General features: G+C 37.3%; 1 protein-coding gene across 1 annotated transcript in view; it reads right to left on the reverse strand.

The window, feature by feature from the left end:
• Window positions 1–21,627, reverse strand: part of LOC132544420 (myosin, essential light chain, adductor muscle-like) — a 31,721-nt gene extending 10,094 nt beyond the window's left edge. The window contains exon 1 of the mRNA XM_060208011.1: window positions 21,342–21,627. Within this exon, the coding sequence (XP_060063994.1) occupies window positions 21,342–21,375 (34 nt within the window). The 5' untranslated portion in view covers window positions 21,376–21,627. The remainder of the gene's footprint in view (window positions 1–21,341) is intronic.
• Window positions 21,628–25,401: the final 3,774 nt, after the last annotated feature.

Here is a 25,401-nt window from a genome sequence, read left to right on the forward strand (position 1 = left end):
GTATCTCACGACTCTCTGTCTCATGTTTCTACAGAAGACGAAATATCTATGCGACCTAAAAATGATCGGAACGACAAATCAAATTTATATTGCCAAATCTTACAACTGTCGACTCTAGCAATCTGCAGAACAAACATTTATAGACAAGAAACCGAAGTTAAACAGGGTTTGTAAGAAAGAATTAAAACAGCATGAAAATAAATAAATGTTGAAAAAGTGTTGTACCAGAAGCATGGGATCAATTTTGATCTCTGTAATTCCCCTGTACAAGATACAAAACCCTCACCAACACTGATATAGCCTTTTGTTTACTAGTTATAATATGTTATTTATGTAACTAATAGGCTAGAACTGTAAGTATAAAGAGGAATGCTATGTAGTTAGGTTTATGGCAGTGATAAATTTTATTGACATATCAGAGATATTGTGGAGTACGATGAGATATATTTTTGGCGTGATGACGTGATGTATATATTTTATTGGTTTCCCTCAGCGTTTTGGCAAAGTTGTGTTACCCTGTCGCCATATTAATGGCTGTTGGTAGGAGGTCTAGATGGAATCCATTCTATATCTCGGCTTTGGCCGTGATTTATCTATCCATTATATTCGTTGAACAATTCATAACGAGTAAGTATTTTATTTATTTATGGTTTTAGGAAGGTTTGTAGTAAATGTATTTGATCCTATACTGCCTAATTCCCAGACATTACTTTTCATCATCAATTCTAGTCCGCTGCATTGCCCGAACAAATATTTGCGTGTTATTAAAAGTTTTGAGTTACTGCACTCCAATGGAACTGAAAGCTTATTCTATTTTTAGCGTATTTTGAATTTGATTTAACTTAATTTGGCTTAAGGTCAAAGATAAATGTCTTAAATAGGTTTTTAAAAACAAATCACCTCTCCCTATAACCAGCTTACAGCAAACCGCTCAGTAAACACGACTTCCAAGGGAGTTAACCCCAGCAAAGTTTGCTTTTTGTAATCTATGTACTCCTAAGTGGCCGTATCAGTCATAAGATGACCACAGTTGATTCGCCATTCAAATATCTTTTTTAAGTCATTATACTGAAATATAATCTATATATGGTTGATATAAACATATTGTTTTTACCTTGAAACTTGACAAAGAGGATTGGGGACAAGTTAATTCTTAAAACTATTAGCCCTCTCCTCACATAGATATCCATATATCGTGGCTATTTTTCATTCTTTTTTTTTACATATTCATATATTTTTCAATATTATAAAACAAATTGAATTAACAAATTATTAATAAGTGATCTACAGTTGTACCCCTGTACCCTAACATACTCGATAATGAAATGTACCTAGGTTTTCACACGAGCACTGGAAAATCAAGATAACATTGAGATGGAAACCAGACAGTAAGTGTCCCATCATTATTATTATGACAACCTTAACGGCCTGTCGACACATAAAAGGTCATTAAGGCCATCAACCGTTAAAACACACATCGATCTACGACAGAGTTTATTTTAATCTAAGGAAACTTTCTAAGTTAAGGAAGATTCATGAAACTGGAGCCTGTAACTAACGGTTTATGTCCAACATGTACTTTCAAAATCTTAAAAATGAGATCGAGGTATCCTCACAGAGTTTATGTCTGTTAGGACGAGTTCTGGAAGATTTTAATTTCTAAGATTTATTAGCAGATGATTTCCCGCTACCAATAGAGTGGAGATGTATAAAAGTTATGATCTACATTTTCGATATCCACACACACACACACACACACGCACACACACACACACACACACACGCACACGCACACACACACACACACACACACACACACAACACACACACACACACACACCCTCTTCATCTCTTACACTATGTACATCAGTGATAGTACGCTCTACACTGATCATATGTCTGATGAAAGTGACCGTGTAGTCGTCGAAACGTCACAATCTAATCTTCTACTGACTGTGTCATCAGGACTTCTATTCTATTAACAAGTTGCTATAACACAGTCAGTGAAACGATGGATTTTGTTTCATCAATGAATCCGAGGAATCTGCCGCCATCTGTTGTGGTTGTGTCCGTGGGCAAGACAATTTATCAAATTGCCCTGGGTTGAAAGAGACGGTCCTCCTGTAGGTTGTTCGTGAGGTAGACACTTGCCTCTACAAGAAGACACTTCAAATATGGTAATGGCTAGAATGTAAACGAAATCTGACGTCGTACACAATAATATGTAACAACCGAAAATAAATTCTGCTTTCTGCCTACGCCTACAAATATGTCATAAATGTACTTGACTTAGTTTTCTTCCTACATGTGAGATATACGTTAACATTTCTGCCATTAGCTACCTAAACTAATAACTCCTTTCCATATATACCAGCATTGACTGTATTCCCCAAATACGGCCGAGAGTTGTCTCCCCGCCTTCAGGCATGTCTGCGATCTAGTACCTGTCTGAAGCAATGTTCTTTATCATTTCTTCCCTTTTGATGTTTGGTAAATCAATTACAGAATTACCTTCGGGTCTGGTCACGTCATCACCATCATACTTCCAATAAATGAAACACGGTCGAGGAGGTGGCCATGTATTTTATTCTGGTTAGGTAAAATAGAGGTGAAATATTTTACGAATTCCTAAGAAAAGTACTACTTCTTTTGAAGTGACAAGACCAAATGGGTGATTGACATATTTCAGATCTACTTAGGATACTCTTGAGTAGCGGCTAACAATATATTTAATAATGGTACCTGTTGAGGGGCACTTTGAGGGAATTTTTCACTTTTTTTTCTGTCGATATATTTCAATGGCATGAAGCACGTGTGCAAAGTTTCCATTTTCCATATTGTGACAGTAAGCTATTCTTTTTACCTGCATAGCAGCAAATCCTATCTGAACAACAAAATATCATTATAATCTTCAAATAAATTTGATAACTCTTTCGCATCCCTCTGTGTGCCCCGAGGTGCGGAGCTTCCGTTTGACCCAGATGTACAAACTAAACTGAAACTGGCGATGGATGTGTGGAGCCGGAGACTGGTGATATTCCAGTGTAATCTGTGATTCTGGCTTATCTCGCGACTCCGGGAGTTTATACATTTGAGGCCCAAGACAGGAAAGCCTATTAATGTTTATCTTAAAGTATCATCAACGAGGCATTCCTAAGTCCGAAACGATCTGGAAGCAGGGTAACAGAACCGGAGCTAGTGAAACAAACTCACCCAGACAGACATCATTTGCCACCTGGAGTTAAAATACCGAAACCTATAGGAACATATACACCCTTGTCGATTTTAAAGAGTCTTAATGTAAATTGTAGTGACGTGTTAAGGTCTGATAAATGTTTCGTTTATAACAATGTTCAATATACTTAGAAAATAGCAATGGGATATCAAAAAGGATTAAAATAGATGTTTAGACATGACAGCTTATAGCGCTGATAAGTGAAATATGTTGTGGTGGTATTTTGAAAATTTGAAATGAATAAACCAAGAAAAGTTTTCTTAACGCTGGTAAATTCATCAGATAAAAAAAATGAAAAACGACATATTTCTCGTAAAACTTGTTTGTAGAATTTATTCGTCAAATCCTAAACATCATCCTCTATGTTAGATATAATTTCCAAGTTAATGAAAACGTAGCCGTCTCTGAGAGCTCAACAAAACACCCACAGACTTTTGGAATGATAATATTCGTTGACTAACATGCATAGCATTTCAATAGTGTCCCGATTTTTCCACGTGTAATGAATTTTGCTAAGACGCAAGAGAAAAGCACCAGCAGAGAATCAATGTCAGAAACTATCCGTAAACTAGTGTGTTAATGGAAGGATAGGTCAAACTCAATTAATGTGTTATACCATGCTGTTTTATCGTTTAGCGATTCAAGGCAACACGAAGGACAAGTTCTCCCACAAAATATTAACAGGGTTGTAGCCCTCCGGTCAATAATGTCGGTACCGAATGTTCAAGGAGGCCAATAAAACAGTTCGGATCTTGTCTTGTCTACCACTTTTGGAAATGTTTTTGGATTCTTAGACGAAATTCTACATAAAATGAACACTTTGACGAAATATTAATTTTATTTTCAACTAAATTATAACATTTATCCATTTTAAGTAAATATAGTACAGTTCATGCATCAAGACGATAAAAAAAACAACAACATTTTCATGTTACCTGAAACTTCAGCAACATCAACTGAGAAGAAGGATGAGGGGTTCCATATGTGGTTCCTTACTAATTATACATCAACTGCTCTTCAACTCGCCATGTGTGAACATTTCTCGGCACTGACACTCGGTGCTATTTACCTAGACCTCTAGGAGAAGTTTTTTTATTTGATTAAGACCTTAACAGCCCATTAACATGATGAGATTATACCGAACTAAATGGTATACGTTAATTGTAAGCAAAATAAACAAGCACATCGGATTAAATAGTTTCACAATTCATTTGGCTTCTTTCACAATGAAGCTACACATCCTGGACGTGTAAGTAAGGTATAGAATAAAACAGACATTGTCATAGTATCAATGTTATTATTGAAATTTTGTGTTGATTTTGACTGAAATTGATGAGAGACAATTTCTAACATTTTCTAGACTCTGGAAAGTTTGTGTTACAACAGCTTTACTCGTGTTGATTCCAATGAAAATATTCTATTTCTTTGTGCGGTATGAAGCTTGACGTGTTTGATGTTTGATAGCATGCCCGTAAATCCGTTGTTGTTTACATTGTTCTCATTTTAAGAACGTGACATTACTTATCTGGATTGACGAAGATGTGCATGGAAGGTTATCAATGAAGCAGAAGACGTTTACTCTTCCGGAAAACATGGTCTTGTTCTCCTGGTCCTTTTATACGAGTTCATGTTCAATACAACACGTCGTTGAGGCGATACCCGGCAACGGGAGGAGTCGCGGGACAGAAAACATGTCAACCTCCTCACCAAATATAACACAGTATGATCCTCTATAATCTACTCTTATAGATAGTTTTCTCAAAATGGAAATGAAATATTGTTATTTTTCACAACATTGCCACCATTAATTGCGGAGAATATTTCTATAAATAAAAAATTTCATCTGAGTTTCCCAAGTCATTTTTTTTCATAATATTCTACGGAACGTGTCAAGTTTGCGTATGGGCCAAGTCCCTTTCCCATACCGATGATTCAATTTTATTTTGTTATTAAATTACGTTGAATTTATTACTACGGTATGCAGAATGGTGAGTCACATATATTTTACACTATACGTATATCTTATCTAGTATCTTACAGGAAGATGTCGTTCTTTATTTCTGTACATATGTACATATATATAAATTACACGACGCGTTCATGAAAACTAGCCCCCTTCTACCTTAGTTCAAGGCAAACAGACTCTAAAGGGCGGAGGGCGTTCAGGAACAACAAAAAGTCTATTTCATTTTGGCAACTCTCAAAAGCGGGGGATGATGTACTTACTGACTACTGTCTGCTCCTGATGGAATGTTTCTTACTTAAAAGTCGCACTCTAAGAGAATAAGTGCAAAGAAGTCAGACATGTTCAAACAGAAAGCTTATCAATGCACTTAATTAATAATATATCGACCTGTACATTGTACTTTCTTTCGGGGAATCTCCGGGAAAAAAAACCCGCATTCGTAAATTTCAGCTGTTTCAAATGTTTTTACTAAGTCTTTCTGACCGAAAAGCTGTGTTAATCGGTTCACGTAGGCGGAAAAGCCAGCGAAAAGTAAACCGCAAAACGGAGACCGGAGAGGTGCGATTCCGGTTTTCACTTGATGGGTTTGTTTAAGTGTTCCTGTGTAATTAAAAGCTTTCATGATTCAACTTTTAGTCAGACCTGACAAACAGAACTGGCAGATTGAGTGATGGATAAACGAAAAATGAAACCGATATCGTAAAACGTGTATCCAGCCCCTATAATATCCTTATATGTATCACTGCAAGAAAACCAAAACCCCCGTTTCTTGTTAGCAATAGTACAACGACAGAGGGAATTTGCCGCTACTTCTCTCTCTTGTTCTGTAGCAGAGAGAAACACACTTTTTCAAAAAATTTAATTGCTGATTTGTTCCAATAAAATAGTTCTGGATAATTGGTTTAGCACGTGTACACGTGCAGTTAAGGGTAATTAAATGTGCACATGTTGTAGCGTTCAAGCCATAACATGTTTTTAAAAGTTAAAAAAAAGAAACGGCACCAATGAGACCTTTTTCCCATATGTTGCGCCAAGACCACGTCAATTTTTGAATGATATATTTTCTACTGCCAATTTGTGTGTTTGTTTAGGTGTTCCTAATTCTTTAATAATCACTTTGATTTATTCTTAATGCAGGGTTCCGTGCGATGTGTTTAGGTAAAGTTATACAGCGTTTACAACACAATCACAAAACATGAACCATTGATAACTATGAAATATGAGCAGAAAAATAAAATAAAAAGAGGTAATTGAAATTAGAGCTAGTGTCTAGTTCAATATTCTATCTAGTAAGACAAATCTGTTTTCCAAGGTTCAAGTCCTACAGAAAAACTCTCTGTTCGCTATACTTTCTTTCCGTGCAATTCTTAACACATAAAGCCGTAACTTTGACACTAGGACATCGTATAACCACTTGATTTTCGTCGTTTTTAAACCATTCTATTTCTGAATATCACAGTGATTGACTAATAACGATCAGAAACAGGTCCGATGAATTACAGACAAAATCAATTAATCGTTTTAAGATTCAACTTTATCTATTTTACAATAATTGCGAAGTTCTTACAGCTTTTTTTAATCATTCTTGTAGGGTAGAATGAAAGCGCACAAGGGATCTTACTGTGAGAGGAAATAGATGTACAGGAAAACCCACGTGAATGGTCTGGAGACACCATATTTATTCACGTCCGTTCCGGAAATCGAACCGCAAACAGCTCGGTGAAAGACGCTTCCACAGCGCCAACCGGCCATCCCATTCATTCTTTCGTAACATTCGTGACCTTTAACCTTACAGGTCGATTTCCTTACTGCTCTGTATGTATCTCCTTTTCAAAAGAATTCCAAATTAAGCAAATTTCATAAACAATAGTAACAGAATTAAACATAGATTATCTAACCAAGATAACGTAACAAGTAAATCTACTGTTGTTAAAAAAAGCAGAAATAAACTCAAAACCAGTAGTATTCGATTCCAGTTGGTTTAATGTATTATCACTTTACGCTATTCCGGTTATACTAGCAGAAGCCTATAGAAGCTGGAGGAACGTTCAGGGTAACTATCTAATTTCAAATTAAGGTATGATGTTTTTTCGAATATTTCTGAGATGAGACAGAGTCTACAGGGATTTCCAGAACATTAAAAGCACGGCACACGAACGCTATATTAGTATACAAATGCTTGTGTAGTTTAAGATTCCGCGTAGCCCTCACACACTGCTCACTGTGTGACGGGAAACTGGCGGTTGCTGCTTGACGCGTGTCTGTAAAATCTTTCAAAACGTCACAAAGTGTTTGCACACCTGTCCGTCTAAATCAGATTGGGTTTGACATGGTAATTAGATAAATGCAGTGTAACAACAAGAGGAAAAAACTGAAAGGCGTAATAAAACATTTCCGGAATCCTGATGTTCTATTTCCAAAGTACAATATAACTTTTAAAGGAATTCCAATTTCCAAACCAATTTCCAAACATTCTTTTATATAATTAACGCAGCATGTCATCATACCTACTACATATGTAATCTTCATTCTAAATCACGAAGCAAATACGAAGTCTTCGTTCCAAATACCCCTATGCAATCCTTGTTTCAAATATCCCAGTACACAATCCTCGTTCCCACGAATTCCTGTTCCGGAATACACAAATTAAATTCTCGTTCCCAAGCGCAATGAATTTTTTTTTTTTAAACAACGTTCGTCATATTACAAAACATCTTTTTAAAAACATTGCCCGGATGTTGGTAAACAGTACCAGGATTCTGAGACGTTATGATATGATTGTCAGTGATGTGCTAGTTCCTTTAAATGGCGGCACAGTAACACGAACCAAGTCTTGCTGATCGAAGCAACGTGATAAAATGGGAAACATTTAGGAACTCATCATTCCTGTGCTTAATTCTCACTGTCTCCTTTCTAACATCACAGTTTTAAAGCATTACAATCATTTCATATATGCAGAGCTATGACGATGCTAATAGCACTACGCGCATGCGTTTATTTATGGCACAACAAATGTAAACAAGCCATTATTGTACCATATGGGAGAAACGGACTCCTTAAACCTGAAAATATCCCAACAATACTTGTAATGTCGCTTATAATAATTGCAAAAATCACAGTTTATTTTTCAAAGTGAATATATGTCTAGAAAACCAAATATTTTAATCTTCATCCTATATATTTCAATGGACGTTCGTTTAAAATGTTTGAGCCAGTGCTTGGTCATGTCATGGAATGAAACATTTTGGTAAACCATTCAATGAAGGGATACAGGCAATTAAATGGTTCAAAACAATTTGAAAATTAACTTGATCGTTTAAAACTATTGAGAAACAATTAAACGGAATAGTCCCATTAACACATATTTTAATGGAACAGCCTTATTAATAAACATTTTAATGGGATATCCTCATTAAGACATTTTAATATTTGGAGTAATAGTCTCATTAACACATCTCTAAATGGAATACTCTCATTAGCAAATATTTTAATGGGAAAGCCTCATTAATAAACAATTTAATGGAATATCCTCATTAAGACATTTTAATGGGGTATCATCAACACAGACACCTGTCTTATGTCTGGAGAAGAGATGAGAAGACAGCTGGGCACTTTGTTTACATCAAGGGCCAGGTGTTTAAGTCTAAGATTATCCGATGAATTCTTACTCCTGTCTGTGCCTTAACAGCTGTTGAGTCTGACAAAGCCCTGGGTCAGCGAGTATAGCTAGAGAGTTCCAGCGCCCTGAATATTACCTTCAAATTACGAGAGTTCCACTTTTCTACTATGTACTATGTAATGATTTCGAGATGTTTTAAAGTACGACTTCTACATTATATCACCTCCAATGGAAAAATTACTTCTCCGCGTGATGAAAATTTCGTAAATACAACAAACAATCCTATCACTTTTTTCTCTATTTTTTTTCTTTTCTTTTTTTTTTTTTAGAATAACGAATGTATGTTGAAAGCTTTTTCAATACTGATTTTTCCTCCTACCACATCACAAGACTTCGTCTCCTATTATACCTGTAGCCCAGTCCTTTGCCCAACTAGACGATGAGTGTTCCTTGTTTGGAATATTTTCTTCACAGATCTCAATTTTCTGACTTTTGCTGTCTGCCTTTATATTACCTGAGCTGGTGTGGGGACGTAAAAATTGGAAACAAATATACAAACAATGCCCTCATGGTAGGTTTACAATTGTTTATCATTGTGTAAATATATATAGTCTTAATATTGAAAAGTCTTTCCGTTTAATGTTGTCGACAATGAACCATGTCTTCGGGTAAACAAAGATATCTATCAGTTTTAACTATTTAAAAAGAGTTCTGAAAAATTCAACGACAATCGTATCATTGGAGAAAATAAAATAGAACAATTTGGAATAGAGAAGATTCTACAGAAATATGGTTATATACACCCAAATTCAAGATTACTGACTACATAAAAAATACTGTTAAAGTGATGAAATATCTATTACTGACATTTTTGAAAACGGTTTCCATCACGTGACACTATGTGCACTATTAGTATGAACTTTAACCTTTAGCCATACCGCGTGTGGTCAGTATCCACACAAAACAGCGAACGTGCCGTATCTCTATATGTCAATGTTTTCCCCTTCAAGTCTTCACATCAATCTTAAATAATGAGAAGTTATCTTAATAGTCCCTAGCTATCGTCGTTCCTCAGTGATATGTCTGTCTTTAATGAGAGCGCTACTAACAACAATGCTAAGGTAAGCCCGTCCATACAATTACGTTTTCAAAATAGTGCCAACATGACATGTCGACTGTACTACAACCGTCAACAACCAACCGTCAGGCCAGCCATCGGATCATCGAATCACCGAACGACCAACCGACTGACCGACCAACCAAGCAAAAGCCTGATCAACCAGTCGACCAAGCAAGCTACCGATCGACCGAGCAAGCAAGCAACCAATCAAACAAGCAAGCGTCCGACCGACTAGTCGACCAGTTAACCAAGGAAACGACCGATCGACCAAGCAAAAAAAATAAATCAAACAAGCAAACGACCAACCAGTCGACCAAGAAAGCAACCGACCGACTGATCGACCAAAAAAAGACGAACTACCCAGTCGACCAAGCAAGCGGCCGACCGACCGACCTGACAAGCAAGCGACCGACCGACCGACAGAGCAAGCAAGCAACCAATCAAACAAGCAAGCATCCGACCGACTAGTCGACCAGTTAACCAAGGAAACTGGGACAGATCGACCAAGCAAAAATAAATAAAGCAAACAAGCAAACGACCAACCAGTCGACCAAGAAAGCAACCGACCGACTGATCGACCAAAAAAAGACGAACTACCCAGTCGACCAAGCAAGCGGCCGACCGACCGACCTGACAAGCAAGCGACCGACCGACCGACCGACAGAGCAAGCAAGCAACCAATCAAACAAGCAAGCATCCGACCGACTAGTCGACCAGTTAACCAAGGAAACTGGGACAGATCGACCAAGCAAAAATAAATAAAGCAAACAAGCAAACGACCAACCAGTCGACCAAGAAAGCAACCGACCGACTGATCGACCAAAAAAAGACGATCTACCCAGTCGACCAAGCAAGCGGCCGACCGACCGACCGACCTGACAAGCAAGCGACCGACCGACAGAGCAAGCAAGCAACCAATCAAACAAGCAAACGACCAACCAGTCGACCAAGAAAGCAACCGACCGACCTGACAAGCAAACGACCAATAAGCCTACCAAATAAGCAACCGCAGACCAAGCAAGCAAGCAACCAATCAAACAAGCAAGCAGCCGACAGATCGACCATGCAAACAACTGACTAACCACTAGATCAAGCAAGCAAGCAACCAATCAAACAAGCAAGCAGCCGACAGATCGACCATGCAAACAACTAACCACTCGATCAAGCAAGCAAGCAACCAATCAAACAAGCAAGCAGCCGACAGATCGACCATGCAAACAACTGACTAACCACTCGATCAAGCAAGCAAGCAACCAATCAAACAAGCCAGCAGCCGACAGATCGACCATGCAAACAACTGACTAACCACTCGACCAAGCAACCAATCAAACAAGCAAGCAGCCGACAGATCGACCATGCAAACAACTGACTTACCACTCGACCAAGCAACCAATTAAACAAGCAAGCAGCCGACAGATCGACCATTCAAACAACTGACTAACCACTCGACCAAGCAAGCAAGCAAGCAACCGATCAAACAAGCAAGTGACTGACCGACTGACCGACCGAGAAAGTCCCCAGACAAAACAAGCGAACAACCAATAAAGACCATCCCTTCTACAACCAATTCACTGACCAACAAGATGACCGCCGCTACAACATCTGTGGACAAGGATATCAGTTCGTTTACTGCGGATACTTAACATCTTGGGGCTTTCATAACGTTTCTGCGCTTTGAAATTACAAGGGTGTGTCATAAGGTGGTTATACGTGAGGATATGTGAAGATGTGACGTGTTTCCTAACGATGTCTTTCTAAATACGATACAGAAATAGAAGATACCACAGGCTAGATTCCAGCTAGAGATTAAATTTGTACGTGGGTTCGAGGCTATGATTATCTCGCAGGAAAGTGATTGACGTTGCGGAGGAATTGACCGTTTTACGCATATGATGACGCACTAACTTAAGGTATGCCTTGTATTCTAGAACGCTGAAAATGAAGATATTGTAAAAACATAACTGATATCCATTCTTCCGAATCATACTGAAAAACAAAAGTAAACGAAGAGAATTTTTCAGGGGAATTTTTTGATTTATAGCGAATATGTAACGGAACGAACGAGGCATGTTGCCAACAAAACGAAACGTTAACCTCACGGTATTTACTTTGTCAAAGGCAACCAATTGTATTTCTACATCATATTTCTTAGTAATGTATAAAACAGTGTTACACATATATGTTAAGAGTTCCTTCAGACACACAGTATTGAATATAAATAGGATAACAAGACGCCCGCAGTTCGATTCCCGATCGGGTATCTTTTGACTGGTTTACCTGGATATCTGCACTACTCAAATCAGAGTGATAAATACGAGATGATATGATTATTTCATGAACGTTTATAACTGAATTATACATTCAGAACAACTCAACAATCAATGGAACGTTAGAAATTTCGATAGTAAACTGTGCGTAACCTAATTATTGGGGAGGTTTAAAGGATCTAGCGTGAGGTGACAAAAATCTACAAATTGATTAATTAGAAACATTTCACATATTAATTTTCGACAAGCGTGCTGCGCGATCATTCATGACACTATCGTTGTGGCGACGCTTCTGAGGTGTGTTTGTCCCGTGAATGGAGAACGTCATTTTGAGGCAGGGCTCCATTGTAGTAGATCCATTCCTCACTGAACAACATACCGGAGGCCCATCGCATGCCGTCCAGAGCTATGGAGGGAAAGTGTCTTCCCCACAGACACAACCGCGTCAGAACAGACCGGTCTCTTTCTCAGTTTCCTGAGAAGCACACACCGCCATGGGTAGGGAGTTTCGAACTACGAGCAACACAACCCTTTTATATTTTGTAACAATTTGTTTAGCTCTCTGGCTTGTAAGGGATTCGTATGGTACGAGATAGTCACATTAATAAGAAGACAACTAAAATAACCGTGCATATATCAACGTATATTCTCTTTTTTCTAATACATCACCATGACCGAAACGTCGCCATCTTTGGTAAGAAAATAAAATGCTACACGTAACTATAAATAACATACAATTACGTAAAATTCTTATTATGCATAGAACACAAATATCCAACTCTCGTTTTACTTCTCGTCCCAGACGAGAAAAAAAAGGTGTGCATTCTTAAGCTGTTTTTCCAGTCCTAGGTATTTCCGAAAATAGAATTATATAGCACAAGACATTCTGATATTGTATAATGTAGTAATGATTTACGCCAATGTTTCATGGGATTGACGATTCCTCAGACTAGTGAAATAAAAATGGCGTCATTAGTAAAGCTTCTAAGTAAACAAAAAAAACGGAGAAAAGGTTCCACCGAATAATTACCTTTGTATATCGGCTGAGCGAGGTAATGCACCTCCAAACCTATAATGACATCATGCATTTTTGGATGATTTTTAGACCTCTTTTTTGGACACAAGCTCTACTAGAAACATGTCAGTCACTTAAATGATTACATAATATTCTAAAACAACAGGTTTCTACCGCAAAAATGAATACAGAACGGGTTCAGAGAGGGCTACTAAGCATTAACGTAAAAACTCCACCTCAGGTGGCCTGATCCAGTTCATAAACAAATCTATGCCAAACACGCGTTCCAACTCCAGGCAGATTTTAAAAGCGATTCGTCATCATTATCTTTGCCGTATGAAAATATTCGCATAGAACCTATTGATGGAGCGATACATTTTGGAAAATTAAACTAAATTATTCATAGTGGCAGCTTATAGGAATCCACAGAGTATACCTTACTATGGAATTTTGCTTCACTGTTATCTTACCCAAGTCGGATGTGTATTATCAGCGCATGAACTGCCATCGGCGTGAGAATATCTTGAGTAATGTAAACGATTGGAATTGTCTGCACAAATAACAAGATGAAAATTGAGATTGATGAAGATAAGAATTGAACATTATTGAATGTACCCTTATCGTACTGGCACTCATACCCCTATGAATGCCAACTGAGGGCAGTTCAGTTCTGAAATGTTATAACGGTTTTATGTTTACAAGTGTTGGCCAGCGTGTTCGAAGTGCTGTGATAGCATTTAGGTTCTTTAGTTTTTTATTCAATAAATAACAATCACGTGACGAGATTAAGAAGTTGAAGAATAAAACGAAACTCCCTCATCCTCCCTCCTCCCCATCCAGCCTTCCCCCTGTCCTTAGGCAATTATAAACAGCTGGTGTATTTCCAGACTTTGAAGAATTTCCGAAAACCTTCCTGTTAGGTAAATCATGGATATATTGACGAACAATTATTATTTCCTATCACATATGTATCCTAAGAGTGATTCGTGCAGAAAACGAGAAAGAATAGTCTTGCTGCATGTCTTAAGACGCGACTAAAAAAGTGGGGCAGCTCTCACAATCGGCCTGGTTTCCAGGACATCTCTTGTTAAAGGTACATTGAACACGAAAAGTCTACTGTATGCTATTGCATGTTCATATTTCCGGAACGGTCCCTTGCAGGATCTTTCAGTGTCCTCTACCAAGACCGAAATAAGTCTGTTTCTTCAATGAACACTTACGATCTTGATATCTTCCTTTTTTTCCTGTCTGCTATTTCTTTCAGTGTTTTTTTTCTACTCTTGGTGTCCCTCGTGACACTCCTCAAATGACACTGACTGCTACTTTAAACACAGTAAATGTTAATAATAATATAAGGACAAAATGATTACCATATTGTACCTGTAAATATTTCCGCAAACATCCTACATTAATAGAGTGTTTTGTAGATAAACAGTACACATTATCAAAGTATCTAGCATTGTTACAATGATACTTGTCTTATCTGTTGGAGATACGTTCCCGTAGACGTGTTAGTATGATGGTATGAGTGACGTTTTATTTAGATTGTCTTCAGAAAGTAAGAAACTAAGTTGGCGTCACTTCTGGCACTTGTTGGAGATTACACATTAAAGATAGTTATCTCCCTTTGGTTATGTAATCTCTGGTCTACCATCCACAAGAATAAATAGTACGAGATATGGGTGGAGTAAACTGAGTCGCCATTGTAGATGGCGCTGATATTTTGGCGGAGAGGTAAACTGTCAATATTTAGAGAGATCACGCGGTGCGGATGTACATTGCTGCATGTTTTGTAATTCTTGTTTAACAAAACCTTTCGATACAGATCTGAAACTTTAGCCATTTTGCTTCGCCAAGAGGTTAATAATCTAATAAACATATACAAATCACTTGTAGATTATCTATTTATTTTCATTTCACTTGTGCGTTCAGCTTCATGTAAACAAACACATACGTCTTCCTGTTGATTTCAAGAATGCTGGAAACGCGAGTCGTGCTATCAATGAACTTTGATAAGACAATTGCTGCAGTCATACCTATAAAACAACAATCACTGTATCATTGTCACAGTTAGTTACAGCAATCACTGTATTACAGCCACGAATAGTTATATTCGCCACTATAGCAGGAACGGGTAGTTACAGCCATCACTGTATTACAGTAACAGTTAGTTATAGACATCACTATATTACAGTAACGGGTAGTTACAGCCATCACTATGTTACAGTAACGGATAGTTACAGCCATCACTATGTTACAGTAACGGGTAGTTACAGCCATCACTATGTTACAGTACGGGTACTTACAGCCATCAGTAAATTACAATAACGGGTAGTTACAGCCATCACTATATTACAGTAACGGGTAGTTACAGCCATCACTATGTTACAGTAACGGATAGTTACAGCCATCACTAAATTACAGTAACGGGTAGTTACAGCCATCACTATATTACAGTAACGGGTAGTTACAGCCATCACTGTATTACAGTAACAGGTAGTTACAGCCATCACTGTATTACAGTAACAGGTAGTTACAGCCATCACTGTATTACAGTAACAGGTAGTTACAGTCATCACTAAATTACAGTAACGGGTAGTTACAGCCATCACTATGTTACAGTAACGGGTAGTTACAGCCATCACTTTATTACAGTAACGGGTAGATACAGCCATCACTATGTTACAGTAACGGTTAGTTACAGCAATCACTATGTTACAGTAACGGGTAGTTACAGCCATCACTATGTTACAGTAACGGATAGTTACAGCCATCACTAAATTACAGTAACGGGTAGTTACAGCCATCACTATGTTACAGTAACGGGTAGTTACAGTCATCACTATATTACAGTAACGGGTAGTTACAGACATCACTATGTTACAGTAACGGGTAGTTACAGCCATCACTATATTACAGTAACGGGTAGTTACAGACATCACTATATTACAGTAACGGGTAGTTACAGCCATCACTATATTACAGTAACGGGTAGTTACAGCCATCACTATATTACAGTAACGGGTAGTTACAGCAATCACTATGTTACAGTAACGGGTAGTTACAGCCATCACTATGTTACAATAACGGATAGTTACAGCCATCACTAAATTACAGTAACGGGTAGTTACAGCCATCACTATGTTACAGTAACGGGTAGTTACAGTCATCACTATATTACAGTAACGGGTAGTTACAGACATCACTATGTTACAGTAACGGGTAGTTACAGCCATCACTATATTACAGTAACGGGTAGTTACAGACATCACTATATTACTGTAACGGGTAGTTACAGCCATCACTATATTACAGTAACGGGTAGTTACAGTCATCACTAAATTACAGTAACGGGTAGTTACAGCCATCACTATATTACAGTAACGGGTAGTTACAGCAATCACTATGTTACAGTAACGGGTAGTTACAGCCATCACTATGTTACAATAACGGATAGTTACAGCCATCACTAAATTACAGTAACGGGTAGTTACAGCCATCACTATGTTACAGTAACGGGTAGTTACAGCCATCACTATGTTACAATAACGGATAGTTACAGTCATCACTATGTTACAGTAACGGGTAGTTACAGCCATCACTGTATTACAGTAACAGGTAGTTACAGCCATCACTGTATTACAGTAACAGGTAGTTACAGCCATCACTATATTACAGTAACGGTTAGTTACAGTCATCACTATATTACAGTAACGGGTAGTTACAACCATCACTATATTACAGTAACGGGTAGTTACAGCCATCACTATATTACAGTAACGGGTAGTTACAGCCATCACTATATTACTGTAACGGGTAGTTACAGCCATCACTATGTTACAGTAACGGGTAGTTACAGCCATCACTATGTTACAGTAACGGATAGTTACAGCCATCACTAAATTACAGTAACGGGTAGTTACAGTCATCACTATATTACAGTAACGGGTAGTTACAGCCATCACTATATTACAGTAACGGGTAGTTACAGCCATCACTGTATTACAGTAACGGGTAGTTACAGCCATCACTGTATTACAGTAACGGGTAGTTACAGCCATCACTATGTTACAGTACGGGTACTTACAGCCATCACTATGTTACAGTAACGGGTAGTTACAGCCATCACTATGTTACAGTAACGGGTAGTTACAGCCATCACTATGTTACAGTAACGGGTAGTTACAGCCATCACTATGTTACAGTAACGGATAGTTACAGCCATCACTAAATTACAGTAACGGGTAGTTACAGTCATCACTATATTACAGTAACGGGTAGTTACAGCCATCACTGTATTACAGTAACGGGTAGTTACAGCCATCACTGTATTACAGTAACGGGTAGTTACAGCCATCACTGTATTATAGTAACAGGTAGTTACAGCCATCACTGTATTACAGTAACAGGTAGTTACAGTCATCACTATATTACAGTAACGGTTAGTTACAGTCATCACTATATTACAGTAACGGGTAGTTACAACCATCACTAAATTACAGTAACGGGTAGTTACAGCCATCACTATATTACAGTAACGGGTAGTTACAGCCATCACTATATTACAGTAACGGGTAGTTACAGCCATCACTATATTACTGTAACAGGTAGTTACAGCCATCACTATATTACAGTAACGGGTAGTTACAGCCATCACTATGTTACAGTAACGGGTAGTTACAGCCATCACTATGTTACAGTAACGGGTAGTTACAGCCATCACTAAATTACAGTAACAGGTAGTTACAGGCATCACTATATTACAGTAACTGGTAGTTATATTCTAGATAATGTAGCCCCCAATATCCGTAAAGATTTACAACTCAAACTGAACAGCAGTACTAGGATAGTAAAACAAAATAACATTCGTGTAAATCTGGAATCGTGTTATTTGAACTAGGATTTGAAGTGTTTTAAATGGAAAGTAAACCATTACAGGGTTCCTTCACTTGAAAACATCAAAGAGCTTCGCTGGCCCTACTCAGTTGGGAATTAATTTAACAGATACACCATTCCTCCTGACACTAATTTACCGTGCAGCGAAATAAGAAAACTTCATCAGTCTATCAACAGGATTCCCTCGTCCGTTCAGAATGTAATGAAGCATACAAAGACTTATGGCATAGCGAGCGGTTTCTAGGTCAGTCTAATTAAAGAAAATTGAATTTTGTTTACGGTGTTGTCAAAATTAAACTAGGACGAAAGCTAATACTGGAAGTAAACATTTAATTGATCACCTGACCAACTAATTTGCATACGTATCTGAATAGTGACTCTTGCTATAAATAGACATTGTAAGTGTTTCGTCATCTCGGGTACTTTCTGGAAACTATCTACCTTCATAATGTCTATCTTATTATATCGCCCCCTCCATTTTCCGCAACAACCCATCTCAATCTATGAAATGTGCAATCAACATGCACATAAGTACAGCTCTCGTGCAGATATCGACGGTCGGAATCCACATTAACGAAATAAGAAAGAGAAAACATTAAAACAAGAAGACCGCAAATCAAATACGAATATAAAAAAACTGACCCTAGAAAGCGTCCGCTGTTCCGCTCATCCACAGTAAAAAAAACTGCTTAAACATCACTGAATACATGGCTGACTCCGGAATCAGCTAGAAATCTCTTCAGCAAGACAGTTGTTTATTTCTTTCAATGAGTAAAGTGGTACCTCTCCGATAGAAAACCTTGGTTACCTATTTTACAAACATAACATACCTATCCCTTTTTTCTGGCCAATGTTATACAGTCCTTGTAGATTTAAATGAATACATCGAGTTAGCCATACTTTAAACTTATAATTACATCAATCATGACATTCGTTTATCTGCTCTCAGACACACTTTTTCTGTCGAATCCCAATCATTCCTCCAGACACATGCAAACGGCGGGCGAGGCGATTACTATTAGTATTCCGTTTCGCCATTGCCTACAGTTGATTTAGGCGATTCGCAAGCAAACATATAGTCAAGCAAGGCTCATAATTCAACACATATTTTGTACATTCATTTTTCCAATTATATTAATTAAAAACATTTCACTTTAACGGTTTTGCTGGTTTGTTTCTTCCCAGCAAGTACATTTACACAGCAGTTATATCTATATAGAAGGAAGTTAACATGGTCTGAAGTTATACCTGTGTGACCGCCGATCGTGTACTTTTAACTGAGAAGTGATCAAATGTACCGGATACCGGGGTCAGTTACCTCGAGATTGATAAATAAATATTGACTTCCATGTCGGATTTTGTGTGTAAATGTCCTTTAATGTCATATGGATTGAAAATAATTGTTTCCGAGAGTCTAAAATGCCAAAAACATCCCACGACATATTAATAACTGGATTAAAGTTCCGGTTGATTAGCGGTGACGAGAAGTTATAAACAGGGAGCGACTTTAAAATCGGGAAAAGAAAAGACACGGCATTCACTAAGAAACGTTGTGCTGTCACAAATTCTATGAAACCAAAATTATTACCTTATACGGTAGAGTAGAAAACTGAAATATTAACTGTCACGTGACCACTGACAGTTGCGAAACTGGTATCATTATTGTGTTAAGGTTGATAAACATCGATATTGACTAACGCTAAAAATAGCAAATTTATGACATTCATACGGCGGTATCTAATACCCGCGCAGACGCAAATAATCACGAAATACGCATGCGCAGTAACCGCGAGAAAACTCGCCAAAATTTCAAGGTAATGCATACCTTATTGTTTTTATCATATTATCCATAACTTGTAAACACTTAATGAGGTGGATACATTATTTCATCATAACCATATGAAAGATATATTAACCGAAACGAAGTCGAGATAATTTTCCTTATAACGACTTATATATCTATAATGCAGTACCTACCTATGAATGTAAAGACGCAATTATTCAACACATGTCATTACTCATGACGTCATACAAACAATATTAACAAGCATTTCTATAAATAGTACTGTGAACTTCATATATCATATCATCCGCGTGATAACGATCTATCAATAGCGAGACAGGAAGCTGTCTTGTCTAATTTGCCTTTTTACTTATATCTAATTAGGCTCTCAGTCTATGTTCAAAATCATGCTACATGTATGTTAGGTTCAGCATACATTCCACAAAAGTCGAGTTACTAGGAATTCAAATTAATCTTAGTTGCGTAATATAAAATACAACAGTCAAGTTCTAAATAACATTTAATTTTGACATAACTGAATAACATAAATGAAATATTTTCATTCACGAAAAAACGGTATCTTATCTTGTATGTCTTATTTGGTGCTAAAGACCCCTTCCCTTATTTATCGAGGCCTGATCGAAAAAGGCATGAAATTCGAAACCAGAAACTGAAGAATTTGATAGATGCCAGCATCTGATATAGGAAGGCAGGCGATGGCCTGACCGTGCTTCGTGCGTGGGGCGCCGATGGGGTATTTAACCACAATTACATGCATCGTTAATGTGCTTTGTATCACAGTTAATACATTGCAACAAGGACGATATGGATAGTATTTTATTTTTAAAAAAAGCTAATTTGATTAAAATTAAAATTTAACAAATTAAGAAATTAATTAAATTAATTAATCGATTTCATTAAAATGTCGATTACATTCTTGCGCGTTACGTTTACATTGATACAATACTACGTACACGTACAGTTTTTTCTTCGTGTCGAACCCGGGATATATTTGAAATTTCATTTAAATTCAGTTTCATAACAAAGAAAACTTCAAACAAATCAATTTTTAGACTCGACGAGGAATGCAATTGCTTTCGCCGAAGTGGTGCGTATTCCCCACGCAGGAATACAACAGCGTAATAATACACGAGCTGTCACAGGTATGCACATGTCCCTGTCACAGACGCCTACCCTTCCGGTATAGTGCGTATCCGCCGTTTGTCGTGCTAAAATTACACACGTATATTGAGCGTCGCGTTCGAACATCGAATTAGGAGTCAGAAATGAAACAATTAGTTCAATCATTTATACGTTTCCTAGTGTAACTAAACGGCATTATTGTGTTATGCGGTCGTTATTGAAATTTTACGCGAATGTTTTATTTAAAATCAGCTATAACTATAGCATACTATATATATATATATATGTTTTACTTACCATCTAAATCTGGCATACATCCGTCAGCAGACATTTTGAAATTTTGCCGTAATTTCTCGGGTTAAAACCTTTAGTCCAATGACAGTATTACGGCCTCACCTACAAACACATTCACTCGCACCCAACGGCTGTCTGTGGATAAAACTTCCTCCAGCGGCGAGTTCGAAACTAACACGAACTGGTCAACAGTTTATCAAAGTTTATTTCTGGGGACCGAACTGTTTATAATAACACGTCGGGGATTGTATCGAGAGGGCCTCCAAGGCAGACACAAGCGAACGCACCCAACAATCGCACGGCAGAATTCTTATCGCTTCCAGTAAGAAATTAACCGTGCAGGAATATTCCACACCACTTGATAGTTTAGGGAAGTAAGGGTATATGATTATAAAATACGACATAGAAGGTCGATTGGGCCTTCATAAAGTATCCCCTGGAAAATCATTTATTTTTAGTAAATCTCATATATGCACCTGTTTGTATCAATTTAAGGAAAACAGAAAGTATACACGTGTGTGGTGTTTTTAAAAAACAAATTGTAATAACAGTTAAGGCTAGCCAACATCCAGCGGTGAAAATGTCCGAGGCGTTTTCGTTGGTTAAGTTGGGTCTGGTTAAGTTATGGGATGATATTTGTGTTGTTTAAGTATTAGTTCTCAAGGAAAGAAATCTGGGACCAATTAGGAAGGTGCTCAAGGATTACAGCAAAGAAGATTTACGGATTATGGAATAATGCGATTATCCGATTTTTAAAGTCAGTACAGACAGATTGATATGCTGTAAGGCAGAGGTTTTCAATAACACGAAGCTGAACAGATCATAGACATTATTTCATGATCTCACATAGGGTCGATGTCATTTATTAACTTGCATATGCGGTATTTTCATGAATTTCTTTCATACTACATTCACAATAAACAATTTTATAATCTGATGTCCGTTTCTATTCATCTGAGATTACGAAACGAGGCTGAACGAATGTAAGATTTTGTTTATCATATAACTTCGATACTTTTGAAAAAAATCCTTCTTAAACAAAAGTGAAAATAACATTTAAGTAGACTGGTACACAATTGGGCGATAATTTTCCCACTATCTCTCTTGATTGACATGATAATGCATATGACGTCACGAGGTTATGACATCATAATGGAAGCCATTGTAATCTTCAGTCAATCACAGTTTCGGTAGGTTATATTCAGTCCTGTGAGCAGGTATTGTTTGTTACGTCATAAATTCGTCTGAAAATATTACGTTCTTTTCTCCAGACGTCAATCTCACGAATGGAAGACGTAACAATTTCGGATTTGTAATGTTCAGGTTAACTGGAAATAACAAGCCAAATATTACTAAAAAAAAAAGCGCACTGTGATTCTGTTCCAACACTCACTTTATAGACCCTTTGTATCTGAAATATCATAGAGCTGCTCCAAACAAACTCACTGTTCCGTTACAGTTCTGTCAGTCAGAAATTCTGTAGAGTGTTTGACGTGAAACCCATTCTGTAGTTGTAGGACGCACGATTAAACCTAGAACATTTTTATTGTCTTACTTCACACTGCATCGCCTTTGGGTGAGCTTTAATGTGAGGAAAAAAGTCGGGTTCTGTCCACCAATCCTGCTGCCCTATTTAGTCATTGTAAGCTACGTTTCCACCGTGCTTTGTCGAAAAATATTTATCAATAGCGAATGTGTTATGAAGACAATTACCAAAAATGGGGAGATAAAGGACGGACGCTATTATAGTGTAATCATACCGAAAAGTTGGACACGGTAACAAGCTACCCTTTCCGGTCACAACAGGCTGATAAAAGGCTCACCAGTCGTTACAGTGCAATACAAGAACCGATAACACACAATAAAGGTTCAAAACTCCGACTTCGGCACTCCGCGTTTTTAACGCCCTCTTGATTCTCTGCAACGCAGTTAGCATCAAATTATGTTTATTTTTTGTTTTGTATGATATTAACGCAAATAAGTTAAGTACACATCGTTTAGTACATATTATGTAACCACTTTATACAGCGTTTCTTACGTAATTGATATGGTTTTGTTATAAATGGATACTTTCCCATCTTGTTTACAAAGAACAAGTGTTTGAACATTGTTTCTGTATCAGAGCAGATTTGCTTCGGTTTTGAAAAAGGGTAGAAGGATCATTATATGGCGCCATCGATTACTCCTGTGCCTGCATATAGGCGTAGAATGGATCGGTGTCTACAGTGTATGCTAACAATGCAGTTGTCGTTATGTCGTAATAGGAAATTAAGAAATAAAAAATATTTAAGAATAGGTCAATACGACAAAGATCTCATTTAGCCTTTTAATCACTATTGGAATATAATGCGATATATATATATGTGTATGTTAAATAGCTGATGAAATCTGACACGATTTATTTAATTTCTAAAGGTAAATTTCATCTGTATTACAAGATGGTTTATTTCATAGCCGAAATATATCAAAAACAATTTCAGAACATTAGTTTTTTCACTCATCGTTAATCCAAAGACAGATTTGCAAGAATCTTCTATTAAGCCTAATGGATAATGGTTCCTTTCAATATAATACATAAAACGGGCAATTTGTTGCTACCTGAATTCAATGTGCATGCATTATACATATAGATGAGAGAGCATTAATGTTGTGTAGAAGAGAGGGAATTTATCAATTTTCTGTTGTATCGTAGAAACACCTCCGGTGCTACATCTATGATGCACGCTGTCGACATTCCCGATCGTTATCATTTTTAACGCAAGGGGCCCAAGAGAGGGAATTAATCGAAGGATGGGGAGCTGGTGAAGAATTTGTTTACAAATATCAACGAAAACGAATGACGTTGTTTTCAAAACTGAGTGATTATAAAAAAAAAGAACACGGAAGAGAACATTAATGTTATAGAACCAAAGACAGTTCAATCTTGTCATGGTACAATGGCCAGAACCATTGTATTAAAAAATGCCCACATTTAAAGACGATATATTCGGGAAATTTCGGCCGAGTCCGTTTAATTCCGTCATTAGCACGGACCCCCATCACGTGGGTGTTGAAATACAAGCATCACGTGCATTCATTCTGGAATGAGGTGTTTGTTGCATATCTTAATTTACAACGTTGATACATTTTTTAATTATTTTTTTAACGTTAGCACATGTTGGTAGTGTATTTCCTATAGATTCTAAAAGAGTATTTGGCTATAAATACCACCAACACTTCTAAATCCATCTTCTCTGATTCACAATTAGAATGTGCAGTAAATATTTCTAACATGGAATGCTTCTTTTCGACACGCAATATTCAAACAAGATCCGACCAGATGAAACGGAATAAAATCAACACCAATTTATGACTGATTAATAGAGTCATCATTTCAGGCATCTGACGGATTTAATAAAATAACATTCCAAATTATGGTTTTAATAGATAAAACACATTTCGTCCACAAAACCATATCGGTGTCGTAAAGGTATGCCAATTTTTGTCCAATCAGATCTCGAGAGATTGCTAGACATTTTCAAACCTCGTTTTCACTTAACATGCGATACAGGAAAAACCTATTTCCTGTTAAAATCACATTGTATTACAATGGTTATGACGCTTTATTGTGAAGAGTCTACAGTGTACGCACTGATATATGTGAGTACAACTAGTCAACCAGTAGCCTGGCCTATTGTCGATTTCTTGATACTCGTCTGCCAATCATGTAAACAAATGGAAGAATGGAAGTGCGACAACTGCGGCGGGATATGACGTAGGTTCAGAATGGATTCTTTGTCAGATGACGTTTTTTAACCAATCAATGATACGGTTACATAGTTGAGATCCATTAATAGCGATTAACTTATGTCTTCATTGTTTATAGTTTAAAAGAAATAAATTGCGATGCGCACGACATATGCTATGTTGTAATTTCAAAACGCATTTAGTTTGTTGCATATAATAACAAATCAACGCTGGAAATATATGCTTTAAAATTGAAAATATTCGAGGTACCCATTTTAATCAATTTCCATCTACTTACTGTTTTGGCAGAGTAGAAATTACTGGACCCGTCTTTGTC

This window comes from Ylistrum balloti, unplaced genomic scaffold (genome assembly GCF_031769215.1).
Source record: "Ylistrum balloti isolate Yb309-2 unplaced genomic scaffold, AGI_CSIRO_Ybal_v1 Utg369798, whole genome shotgun sequence".
In the NCBI taxonomy this organism is placed as follows: domain Eukaryota; kingdom Metazoa; phylum Mollusca; class Bivalvia; order Pectinida; family Pectinidae; genus Ylistrum; species Ylistrum balloti.